We start from the raw sequence: 13,632 nt of genomic DNA, 5'->3' as shown, positions 1-13,632 counted from the left end.
TGTTTCTCTGTCTTCTCATTTTGCTTAACTTACTGTTTGGGGTCTCCTTTTCGCAGGCTGCAGGTTCGTAGTTCCCGTTGTTTTTGGTGTCTGCCCCCAGTGGCTAAGGTTGGTTCAGTGGGTTGTGTAGGCTTCCTCGTGGAGCAGAGTGGTGCCTGTGTTCTGGTGGATGAGGCTGGATCTTGTCTTTCTGGTGGACCAGACAGCATCCGGTGGTGTGTTTTAGGGTGTCTTTGACCTGATTATGATTTTAGGCAGCCTCTCTGCTAATGGGTGGGGTTGTATTCCTGTCTTGCTAGTTGTTTGGCATAGGGTGTCCAGCACTGTCGCTTGCTGGTCGGTTAAGTGGAGATCTCTGGGAGAGCTTACACCATTTCATATTACGTGGAGCCGGGAGGTCTCTGGTGGACCAATGTCCTGAACTCGGCTCTTCCACCTCAGAGGCACAGGCCTGAAACCCAACTGGAGCACCAAGACCCTTTCAGTCACACGGCTCAGAAGAAAAGGTAGAAAAATAGAAAGAAAGAAAATAAATAAAGTTATTTAAAATTTTTTAAAATAATTATAAAGAAAAAAGTTAAAAAGAAAAAAAAAGAAAGAAAGAAGAGAGCAACCAAACCAAAAAACAAGTCCACTAATGATAACAAGTGCTAAAAAGTATACTAAAAAAAAAAGAGAAAAAAACAACGGACAGACAGACTCCTAGGACAAATGGTAAAAGCAAAGCTATACAGACAAAATCACACAAAGAAGTGTACACATACAACTCACAAAAAGAGAAACAGAAAAAAATATCTATATCTATATATATATAAAAAATGGAAGAGAGCAACCAAATCAATAAACAAATCTACCAATGATAATAACCTCTAAATACTAAACTAAGATAGACATAAAACCAGAAACAAATTAGATGCAGAAAGCAAATCCCAAGTCTACCGTTGCTCCCAAAGTCCACCACCTCAATTTTGGGACGATTTTTTGTCTATTCAGTTATTCCAGAGATGCAGGGTACATCAAGTTGATTGTGGAGCTTTAATCCGCTGCTCCTGAGGCTGCTGGGAGAGATTTCCCTTTCTCTTCTTTGTTCGCAGAGCTCCCGGGTTCAGATTTGGATTTTGCCCCACCTCTGCGTGTAGGTCGTCTGAGGGCGTCTGTTCTTTGCTCAGACAGGACGGGGTTAAAGGAGCAGCTGATTCAGGCACTCTGGCTCACTCAGGCCGGGTTGGGGGGGGGGGCGGGGGGAGGGAGGGGTACGGAACGCAGGGCAAGTCTGAGGCAGCAGACACCAGCATGACATTGCAATAGCCTGAGGCGCGCCCAAAATTGCAACTCTTAAGCTTCACCTTGGACTCCTTTTAACTCAGTAAGGACCAGGAGAGTACTCAGGCCACTGGGCCAATCTCCTCTGTGTGCCACCATCTGAAGACAGGATGCACAGTGCGGGCATCTCCACAGCATGGAATACGAGGAATGAATCATCATGAAAAATCAGTGGCAATGTTGGCAAGTTCAGTTAAAGACTTGGTGTCCTGGAGTAACTTCAAAACAGAAGGATATTATATTTTTTTTAATTATTAGGGCTTCCCTGGTGATGCAGTGGTTAAGAATCTGCCTGCCAATGCAGGGGACACGGGTTCGATCCCTGGCCCAGAAAGATCTCACATGCCGTGGAGCAACTAAGTCCGTGCACCACAACTACTGAGCCTTAGCTCTAGAGCCCGAGAGCCACAACTACTAAGCCCACGTGCCTAGAGCCCATGGTCCACAACAAAAGAAGCCACGACAGTGAGAAGCCCATGCACCACAATGAAGAGTAGCCCCGGCTTGCCGCAACTAGAGAAGCCCACTCGCATCAACGAAGACCCAACGTAGCCAAAAATAAAAACAAATAAATATTTATTGGCATATAGTTGATTTACAATGCTGTGTTAATTTCAGGTGTAAAGTGAATCAGTTATACATATACATATATCCACTCTTTTTCTTTTTTTAGATTCTTTTCCCAAATAGGCCATTACAGAGTATTGAGTTCCCTGTGCTAAACAGCAGGTTATTATTAATCTACTTTATATATAGTAGTGTGTATATATCAGTCCCAATCTACCAATTTATCCCTCCCCTACTCACCCCTGGTAACCATAGTTTGTTTCCTACATCTGTGACTCTGTTTTGTAAATAAGTTCATCTGTACCCTTTTATTTAAGATTCCACATAAAAGTGATATGATATGATATTTGTCTTCTGCAGAAGGATAACATCTTCTCCTCCTATTTTTGTTTCTTCTTGGCATTCTGACCTGATGATATCAATGGTTAACAATTTCTCATGTGTTTGCCCTCTCTTGGGTTGTGAGGTTTTTAGCAGCAACGGGATCTGCCACTGCTTTCAACATTAATGTATCTGGAGCAGAGTTTTTTAGCAGGCGTTGGTTGCTTAAAATATGTTAAGGAAGAAGATGCATTTTTGAGAGGCAACTGGCTTTGTTAACCATCCATGTTTTCAGTGAAACTACTTTCTGTGCATCAAACAGTACTTTGATCCGCGTCGTTTCTGAAGGAAACATTTAACAATGGAATATGATCCATTTCAGATCAAACAATAGGCCTCAAGCTCAAATGATAAGTGTGGACATTTGTGCCAAACTGCGTTTACTCTCGGTCGTGAACATTTTACAAAACGCTGGCTTTGATTGCCAAGTGCTGAGGTTTGAGGACGGGATGCTGTCTTTTGAAGTTACTCTCTCCAAACAGAGAAGGCAGTCTGCACTAAAACTGAAGAAAAGAGAGAAAATACTTCTAAACAGCTACCTGCTTCCTAATTTTCATGATTGCCTGGATGAACAATCTACTGTTAAGCAAATGAAATGAAATCAGGCAATGAAATTGCTTTAGGCAATTCCTTAATTATTTTGGTAACTGACTGTGAGTTTGGGGATCGTTTTCTACCACTTTTTAAGAGTCGTTGAAAGCCCGTGGGAACACCATCCATTTCTGTCTTGACACAATATATTTTCTGAAGGTAATTTACGAGAGGAGTGATTTTCTTCATTGCTAAGTTTTAATAGCCGCCAACTGATCCTCTCAGAGATGCGCAATTCACTCTGAAAACACAAATTGAAAAATCCACTCGATGATTGGAGTTCTTGGAACTCATGGATTAACTAAACTTAAACAAATAAGCAGAACTTCAGACTCCGGACTCACGGCCTGGGATGAAATTTAAAATAAACCTTGTAACAGAGGAAAAGCGCTTTGCTTTTGCAGGGCTGTTAGGCTAAATATTTTGAACGCTCCTAACAAGCAGGGGTCTTGGCAACACCGTGAAGAGCGGGGGTATTTTTATTCTGTAGGTGAGAAGATAAAGGTATAAACATATAAATTTCTTTTTTCTCAAGCCAAACTATTTCTCACAGTGTGCCTTATCATGGTTTACTTGAAGTTTTAAAAACAGAAAGGGTTAGGAATGCCATAGGAAATGGCCATATATTTACATATATTAGTCTTCGAATAGATGGAGAGATATAAGTGCAGATAATAACCAAATACTCTTTCTAGAATGGAGAGATTGCAAATAAAATTATTTCGCAGGGACAGCGTATTCTTGTAAGTCTTCAAAACCAATTATTCTCTAAGGTTTTTTAAAGTATAATCATGTCTAAAGTTAGAGAGATGAAGTTTATGACCTTTGAAGTCTCACCCAACCTTCTGTTACACACACACATCTATACATTCATACACACACATACACACACACACACACACACACGTGAAGGAACTCTGATGAATACTCACACTCTCAAACATATTTATCTTCACTTTCTATTTGAATAATTTTAAGAGATTCCAGGAAAAAGACACGGCACATGAAATACAAACTTTTGGATGATTCAGACCACCCTAATGTGAAATACTTAAAATTAAAACATTTAAAAATTTAAAATATGACTTTAAAACGTTCTAAAGTACCAACTCCTTTGAGTAACTGCGTCTTTAACTCCATGCTCCTGAGAACAGGAGAAAATGTGTATCAAGACACAAGGAACGTTGGGCAATCAAAAGGAGATGATAAACAATACTGGAGGGAAATGATTTAAGTGAATCCATGTGTTTGTGTTGTAAAACTCAGTTTTAGTTGAACGAGAAAGGGACTAGTATGCCTGATAAATACATGCCTCTTTTCCACACCCACAGGAAAATAGACAGCCCTAATATTTTTCCAAAACAAAAAAGTATCTAAAGTATAGAGAGAAAAAAAAAATCACAATGCCATAATTAAAGTTCTCTCTCACTTTAAATTTTCCATAGGCAAAACTCAGTCTAACTTGCAGGTGTAGAGATATCTGTAATAGTTGTAATAGGATGATAAGAACCATAAAACTTATAGGAATCTGGAAAGGGACTACTCGCTGCAGATGTGATAAGCATGAAATTAGATTATAAAAGCAGAATGACAGAAAGGCATCTCGACATATTCAGTGACTCATAATAGAAAAGCAAGATTGAAAATGCAAATTCTATTTAAATCTCCCATTTTTAGGCTTTAATCAAAGGATTCCTATGTGATTTCATCCATTTATTTTATATCAGTAACTGCATAATAATTGGTCGCGTTTCAACTGTTTAAATGAATGTTGACTGATGGAGCCAGAGGACACACTGTTTACTTGATTTGCGCAAAGAACAGATTTCATTAGTCCTGTCTGGAAACAGGTCATTTATCTTCCAGTGTTTCTGTTCTTTCAGTTTATGCTTGCATCCCCCTACCTCTTTTGCCTCCTGCTTCTTATTTTCCTCCTTAGATTCTCTGCACACTTTATTGAATTCCATTTCCTTAGACTCTTTGCCACATAAAGGGGCTTTTCTCAGCCCCTTCCCACAGTTTTCTTGAAAACCGGGTGGCAACCACTGTCACTTACATCACACCTACTTAGGAAATCAACCCCACCTTGCCATCTATGCAGGGAAACGAGCTTTCAAACAGAAAGGCCCATCTGATCAGGGAGAAGTAGGATTGAACTTCAGCTCTCTGATTCTTGCTGGAGATTCTTCTCCCTTTTGGCAGGCTTTCAGGGATTTGTTTAGTTGAATTCAGCATCCATAGGATACAGGTTATTTTATAAATATTTAGCTCTGCTGTGACAGCAGTCTAAAGATGGCACAATGCAAAATCCCTTCCAAAGTAATCTATGATGGAGTTTTTTTATGTACTTTAAGGCTCTTGCCATTCCCGTGGCTCTCATCTCTACCATCTGCCTTGGTGGTATCTTCCGTGGACATTCTTTTCCTTTCACACTTTGCCCTTCTTGAGGGCAGGCATATGAAGCCGGGGGCAGGACACAGGATATGAAGCTGTTCCTCACATCTGTCCCATCATTTTCTCCGTTATTTCCAGTGAATATGCTGACCCTAAATTTCTATCTTCTTGACTTTACCATGTTGGTCATTTTAAGAATTTTAATTTTATTACCTAAATGAAGAAACTGAGAGACAGAAAACCAAATCCTTTCATTATCTTGTCCTCAGCCAAGGAAAAGGCCCCCAAATCCTAATTTTAAATGATCTTAATTTGTCATCCTCAATTTTTTTTCTAGTAAGTCTTTAGGACAAAAGAAAGAATTCTGGACTAATTGTGTGGCCTTGGGCAAGTTACTCAATATTTCTGTGCCTCAGTTTCCTTATCTGAGCCTGTCTTCCGAGCTATACAAGAATGTAGAACACAAATTCATACGTCATCTCTCGGGTTACATATTATTATTGTCTAATATTTTAATTCTTTCCATTAAATATCTTTTAAAAATACCCACAGATCTGGAAATACTATTATTTACACATATAATGTTTGTCTGGATGGAATCATGGTTTTCAAATTTATGTGTTCACCATTTTTATTAGAGCTCAGACTTTTTCTCTGCAATTATATTTTTTTCTAGAATACATCCATCATACATTCCTTTAGTTAAGATCTGGTAGGTGGTAAGGTTTTGACTTACCTGAAGGTATCTTTAACTCATTCCTAGTCTTCTGAGATAGATTTTCCCCACACACAATTTTAGGTTGACTATTATATTCTCTCAGAACTTTGAAGAAAATATTTTCCTGCGCTCTGACACCCTTTATTTGTGACAGTTCAACTCTCAGACTGACTAAAAGGTATCTTTTCTCTGGCTAACTTTAAGATTTCTTTTCATCGTTGGTGTTCTGTAGTTTCACTGTTTTATGTCTATGTGTGAATTTTTTCTACTCTTTCCTCTCCTTCTACTCAAATAGTTTACGTTCCCTATCCTCTACTAAAACTATGATCATGTATATTACACTTTCTAATTCCTTCTCCTATATCTCTTAAAGTCTTTTACATTTTCCAGTTTCTCATCTATGTTTCATTCCATGGAATTTCTTCACATTCTCTGCCTTCTAGTTTACTAATTCTCCCTTCAGTAGTCTTTTATGCCATTTAACCTATCATATTTCCCTGATTACATTTCCAAAAGACATTTAGCTGCCCTACAATTATGTTTTCTCTCATTGCTATTTTTTATGACCTCATGTTTTTCTTTAAACATTTGAGTATTTTTTTAGCACTTAAATAACTCAACCCTTTTAGAGATCTGTACAGGGTTTTTTTTTTCTATTTTCTCTAACTCGTGGTGCTTTCTTGCATGTTTACAGTGATCTTGGTTGTAAGCTCCAATTTGTTTGAACTTGATATGTTGGGGTTGCATAGCCCTTAACTGGTGATGCTTTCCTCCAAAAATTATCTGTACATATTTTTGTAGGGAGCCAAGGGGTCCTTCTGAATTAGAACCACTTCAGTGCCCCTTCAAAAGTCTCAGGTTTAATGTGGAATGCTCAAATTCAGTTCCTCCACCTTGCTGGGGTCCCAAATGGGTCTCTGCATTCCTGAGCTCATCTGCATTTGCCCTCAGTGCAATCCCAGTTTAAGTATTTGCCCACATTGTCCTGTTCCTGACCCTAGTGAAAGCTCAATTCTAATCCTCAGGTCATGAATGACTTATAAGTTACAAAAAGTAATGAACATTTCTAACGAGCAGAGAGGACCAGATTAATTTTTGGAAAATCAGATTACCTTTCATGGTTTCTTTCAGTAATGCAATGCCAATAAAATGATACTTTGTGGAGGAAGTGTCTTCCTACACTCAACAGTAGAGATTTAAGCCAAGTCAGTGCTTAAATGGTTTCAAGGAATAGTTACCAGTATAAAGTGGGTGATCAAAGGGGAAAGAAAGTACTAAATTTTCTTTTCTAGATGTATGAAACAACAACAGAAGTCCTTCCTTAAGTTAGTCCTTCCTTTTAAAATTAAGTTTATATTTCAAGGTGGTCTCTTGAAATATTAGTGGAATGTGAGTACTGGTTCTCTAACCCTTACAGAAACACTGCCATTTCAGGACTTCTGCTTCGGACTATGATGCAGTAGTTTGTGGTAAATCCATGCTTCTTTGAGAACAAATAGAAAAGTTGAGTTAAAAATTTAAAAAGCGATCGAGGGAAGGCAAACCAATTCTGAGAGACTAGGTTTCCAAATAGAAGAGACCCTCAGAAGGGTGAGCCAAAACCCTGTGAACCGTTCTTCCATTCAGAGCGTTATTTACGGACCATTGGCATGGAACAAAAGGTTAAGAATCCAGGCAGAGGGATGCAGTTATTAGGAAGGCAAGCCAACAGAGCTTTTAGTAATGTCATGAGGCTGAGGACACAAACATTGGAGTTTGGGGCTGCCATGGCAGCCAGAACTTGAATGTCTAACAGCCCAGTGGGAAGAGGGCAGCTTTCCCCTTGAGCCATTTGGTGAATTCTTGAGCTGCTTGAAGATTAAGAAGCTAAGCAGGGAGCTACTGAAAATCTCAGTCGAGTTTTCTGCAATACCGAGAGGTGAAAACTTGGAGTTAGAACATTCCAAGAAGGAGAGGTCAGAGTAGATACCCAGACTCTCAACTGGGATTCAAGGAGGGGGCCAATTTGGAGATGGAATCTGACAAAAACTGTATTTCAGTTTTGAGTCAGCAGAGGTTCTGATTAAATGAGGTAAGCTTCCCTCCAAATCATTTTACTTTCCTACCTGAAACTTCATTGATACCTAAACTCCTTACCACAGCTCCTGGGTCCCGTGTGGCCTCTGTCCACAGACCTGCTTTCATCTCCCATTCTGCATTCAGGGCTCTCCCTTTCTTCTTGGTAGCTTTGCCAGCCATTTAGAATCTTAAGTTGCTGAGGCTTTCCCTCACCAAGTTGGGTCTTTATATCTCTTTTGTTATTTGAAAGTTTTCCCTCACTTCCTTATCATAGCCTTTAACACACTACGTATATAGTAACAGCTGTCCATCTGTTTATAGTCCCCACTAGCATGTAAGTGAGAATTCTGTGAGAGGAGGAACAGGGTCTGGTTTAGTCACTGCCGCTTTCCTCAAATTAGTTCAGTGTCAGAGATAGTGAACACTCCACACGTACTTATTAAGTGATGCTTGAGGGAAGGGAGAAGCTAATGCTTAGAAGCACAAGGGGTGCACTGACACCATCGAGGAAAACCCCATGCAGATCCTAGATGGGAGAGATGACATCAAATTTCATTCTGTACCTGTTTGAAAGAGAAGGAAAACCTCCTACCCACGGTACTCTTGGGTCTTTTGGTTGCTGCTCGCAAAGGTTCTGAATTGTATTTTCTCCAAATTTAAATACCTCTCCTTTTCTGTATTTCTATGTTTGGGGGGAGGTGAGTGACACAGAGTAAGAATTTCTTTGAAAAATTATAATACATATAGTAACTGAAACATTTCCTAGAACTTATAAATACCATACTTCTGGAAAATAATTTTCTTTTTTAACAGACACTAAAAATAAAATAGAAATTTGATAAGTACTTCATTAGCTTTTATATTATAAGATGATGCTTCCAGAGATTATCCTTAACAGTGACACTGATTTCCTACTCATTCAATAAGTTCAAGATAGGATAGTTGGTACAGCTTAAAAGAATCTGTATCATCATATAAGGTGGAAATTTAAGTAACTATAGTTGGTTATTGAGGCTTTTGCTTTTTAGAAGAGTCAAACCAAGCACACCTGAGTGTTTCAACACTTGAAGCTTAGTTCATTCCACGACTGCACGCTCAATGAGTATGAGCTCTTTCTCCAATAAGTTACTTACCTGGTCGATTTTGCTTTTTAGCCTTTACGTGGTTAGAGGCAGCAACAGCATAGGATGAAGTAAAGGATCTGCTTTTGGTGAGAGTCATCATCACTGAGTTTTTCCAAGAATCTGGATTAATAGCACTATAAAGACAGGGTATAAAGAAAAATGAAGAAATTATTCATCAATTATTGGGGCGGACCTTACCAGAACCAACCATCATTTCCATAGTAGACTTTCTGAGTCATGGTCCAGGTTCAGTGACAGAACCACTTTACTTCCAAATGACAAACAAGGTTATCTAAATTCAATCTCTACTGCAGGGATACAGTACACACTCTTTAAGGATTCTGGGTTAACAAAAGACAAAAGATAGCTCTACTGTTTATCCAATTACTAGGTATCAATCACCTTCTCTTTCTACTTCTACAATCATGTTCCTCACAGATTTTCTAAAAACATGGCAAGTTAACAAGTTAAGATGCAGGTGAACTTACATTAAATATGAATGGCATAATGCTTCCTTCTGTACTCTTTTTAATTTATTATTCTTGGTGTAACTAAATTAAAAAATCAAGTGCTTATAAAATCATTCAAAGATAATACTCTTTGCAGTATCGTGAAGGAAAAGGTTAGTAAGAGGTCTTTTAACCTACCATTTCTTTTACTGATGATACCCTGGAAAGAAAGGGATGATGAGCCAAACCCCCTAGTAGACACTAATGACAGACCTGCTACTAAACATACTGATGCTATTTACTAGAAGAAAGGTAATGACAGTGAGGCTTCACCTAGGGAATGCTTTTAGCCGGATATCCTTGGTCTGTCTAGGTTATTACTGTAAATAAATCTGGAATCAATAAATCTCTGGAAGGTTGGGATGGAGAACATTACAAAACACCATGTAATTAATGGGATATAAATTTTGGAGCTGTTCCAAACCAAAATTTATCTGCAGGCATTGATCAAAACCTTACATGCTGAATCTGAAACAGAATCCCTTGTAATTTGAGAGAGAAAAGAATTTGGGAAGTCATGTGGACAATCTTGGACCGCTGCAAAGGAAAAGTGTTTGGTTTGTGCTTGCCTGACACCTGTGTGCTTTCAAGCATTAATAAATTTGGTACTGGGTAAAATCCATCATTTGCGTGAGGATAATTGGACAATTTGACCTTCAGCCAATCTTAGATTGGCACTGTAAGCGGATGTACTTGGTATCTCTGGGTCACTTGTAAATAAACCTGAAATGGATGGAATTAAAGGGTCATGAAAGCTGTATAATTAATGAGGTATAATTTGGAGGTGTTCTATAACCAAAGTGGTATCCTCTGTGCAAGGATCATTATGTGTGCACTGCTTACAATCGTGCATATTAAGTCCAAACCAGAACACGTGCTAACGTGGAGTAAAAGGACTTTTAGGGTGTTGTACTACCAGTTTGAGACCTCTCAAAGGGAAGGACGCTGATGCATTGGTTGGCTACTTCCTCTATCCCTTTATTATTAGTAAGTTTAGCAATGGGAGAGATCAGTTTGTGTTGAGTCTGATTTGACATTCTGCCACTTGTTACCTCATTTCTTCTCTTTCTTTTTCTTTTTTCAGAGAGACTTTTCTTCAACTGTTGACCCCGGTATTTTAAAACTTCATCTTTTCTCATTTTAAATAGCATTTGAAATGTGGAATAAACTCCAGCAATTATCAAATACAATTAAGGAAAGCCTACAAAATAATATTTGTTTCATATCCTTCTTAGAAATCTCATCCTAGACACTTCACAAATGCCTGGAATTTTGAAACAATAAAATCAAAGAAAACTTTGAATCTGAGATAGACAAGTACACCAATTATTTCCTTCTCCCACTATTCTTTCAACTCCTTTTGCTGGATTGATTGACTTATAAGACTTAAAAAAAAAAAAGACTTACTGTGAAGAAATTTTATGTAATGTATATGTGGCCTAGATGTTTCCTTAGCACATTGTACAATAAACGGGTTGTGACTTTTCTATGTAGACTTTTAAAAGATAAGACCTTAACATTAACTGAATTTAGTTTTTAATATCTTAAAAAGTTATATTATGAAAGCTAGCTCAAAAACTGCCTGCTACTGTCTTATACTTCTTTAATAAAAACATTTAAAATATGCTCATTTTGGGACCTAATGAAACTTAAAAGCTTTTGCGCAGCAAAGGAAACCATAAAGAAGACCAAAAGACAACCCTCAGAATGGGAGAAAATATTTGCAAATGAAGCAACTGACAAAGGATTAATCTCCAAAATTTATAAGCAGCTCATGCAGCTTAATAACAAAAGAACAAACAACCCAATCCAAAAATGGGCAGAAGACCTAAATAGACATTTCTCCAAAGAAGATATACAGAGTGCCAACAAACACATGAAAGAATGCTCAACATCACTAATCATTAGAGAAATGCAAATCAAAACTACAATGAGATATCATCTCACACCAGTCAGAATGGCCATCATCAAAAAATCTAGAAACAATAAATGCTGGAGAGGGTGTGGAGAAAAGGGAACCCTCTTACACTGTTGGTGGGAATGTAAATTGATACAGCCACTGTGGAGAACAGTATGGAGGTTCCTTAAAAAGCTACAAATAGAACTACCATATGACCCAGCAATCCCACTACTGGGCATATACCCTGAGAAAACCATAATTCAAAAAGAGTCATGTACCAAAATGTTCATTGCAGCTCTATTTACAATAGCCCAGAGATGGAAACAACCTAAGTGTCCATCATCGGATGAATGGATAAAGAAGATGTGGCACATATATACAATGGAGTATTACTCAGCCATAAAAAGAGACGAAATTGAGCTATTTGTAATGAGGTGGATAGACCTAGAGTCTGTCATACAGAGTGAAGTAAGTCAGAAAGAGAGAGACAAATACCGTATGCTAACACATATATATGGAATTTAAGAAAAAAAAAATGTCATGAAAAACCTAGGGGTGAAACAGGAATAAAGACACAGACTTACTAGAGAATGGACTTGAGGCTATGGGGAGGGGGAAGGGTAAACGGTGACAAAGCAATAAAGAGGCATGGACATGTATACACTACCAAACGTAAGGTAGATAGCTAGTGGGAAGCAGCCGCATAGCACAGGGAGATCAGCTCGGTGCTGTGTGACCGCCTGGAGGGGTGGGATAGGGAGGGTGGGAGGGAGGGTGTCGCAAGCGGGAAGAGATATGGGAACATATGTATATATATAACTGATTCATTTTGTTGTGAAGCTGAAACTAACATACCATTGTGAAGCAGTTGTGTTCCAATAAAGATGTTTAAAAAAGAAAAAAAAAAAATAAAGTTGGGGTGGAGCTAAAAAAATAAAAAATAAAAAAAAAATAAAATATGCTCATTTTGAGAAGTTTCATAAAGTGCAATAATGGGGCATCTTTAATGTATGGGAAGTCAATGAACTTCAAGATAAATAAAATTCCAGCTATATATCCTTTCTGAATATAATAAATATTAATTTATTAAACGGATATTATTAATAAAATAACAAACCAATATATGTATAAGTGTGTGTGTATATGTGTGTGTTTGTATATACACACACGCACGCATACACACTCTGTAATTTACAGGCACTTTCAAATGCATTGCTTTGCGTGATCCTTGCAATAGTTTTCAGCTGCCTATTGAACTTCACAGTCTTGATTCCTGTTTAAATCTCATGAATATGTAATGATTTGAATTCCAGAGAGGAAAATAGCTTGGGGAAACCTCTACTTGGTCTTCCCACACTAACACAGCAGGGGAAAACTATCTGTGTGTCTGTTGTAGAAGATCTCAACCCCCCTCCACAAAAGTGGATTTTATAACCTTAGTTCTAGCTATAAAAACATCATCCTAGGTCCTAAAAGTCTTACCAGGTCCTAACAGTTTCTTTTACTGAGTTTACAGCGTTCTTTCTGCCTAATATACAGAGGCAGGGGTCAGTCAGTTCCAAGGGCAGCGTGAAACGATTAGAGTATGATTTATTTCAGACTTTTTTATTTCTCTCAAGCCTATTTTTTTTAAAGCACCTACTGGCATTCTTCCACCTAATTTTACTCCATTGTTCCCTTTTTTCCTAAGAATTCCTTCTGGTGAGTACCAAGGCTCTGGATACACATCTCTGAGTGATAGGGCCAAGATTCTGATTCTCAATCCAGTGTCTTTTCACTCAGCTGGATTTAAAGCTACCCAGGAGTAAATCATCCAGCTCTGTACCTAAAGGAATATAAGCTGAGGACTGCTTCTACTTTTCACTTCCCACTCTTTGATCACTGCAGTCCTCAGAGAGCCTCAATGAAAAGACAGACATGGAAAGGAAGAAATCAAAGGGCTGACAGGGAAGAGACTTCAAAGGCTAAAACTCAAATCAGTTTTGAAATGAGTCAGCAGGTTTAGGAATAGGTCTCCTAAGTGAAGAGGTTTTAAATTTGGTTTATCATCAGGGCTGGAGATGATCT

At 38.3% G+C, this 13,632-nt stretch overlaps 1 protein-coding gene across 1 annotated transcript in view; it reads right to left on the bottom strand.

Annotated features, from left to right (window-relative positions):
- Nucleotides 1–13,632, bottom strand: part of PDE3A (phosphodiesterase 3A) — a gene marked incomplete at its 5' end in the record, with an annotated part of 303,909 nt that overhangs the window by 38,430 nt on the left and 251,847 nt on the right. The window contains one exon of the mRNA XM_082666458.1: nucleotides 9,166–9,290. Coding sequence (XP_082522584.1) covers nucleotides 9,166–9,290 — 125 coding nt within the window. The remainder of the gene's footprint in view (nucleotides 1–9,165; nucleotides 9,291–13,632) is intronic.

Source organism: Grampus griseus, assembly GCF_964374135.1.
Source record: "Grampus griseus genome assembly, chromosome: 11".
NCBI classification, from domain to species: Eukaryota; Metazoa; Chordata; class Mammalia; order Artiodactyla; family Delphinidae; genus Grampus; species Grampus griseus.
The sequence above is the reverse complement of the archived record's forward strand: the minus strand, read 5'-3'. Positions and strand labels throughout refer to the sequence as shown.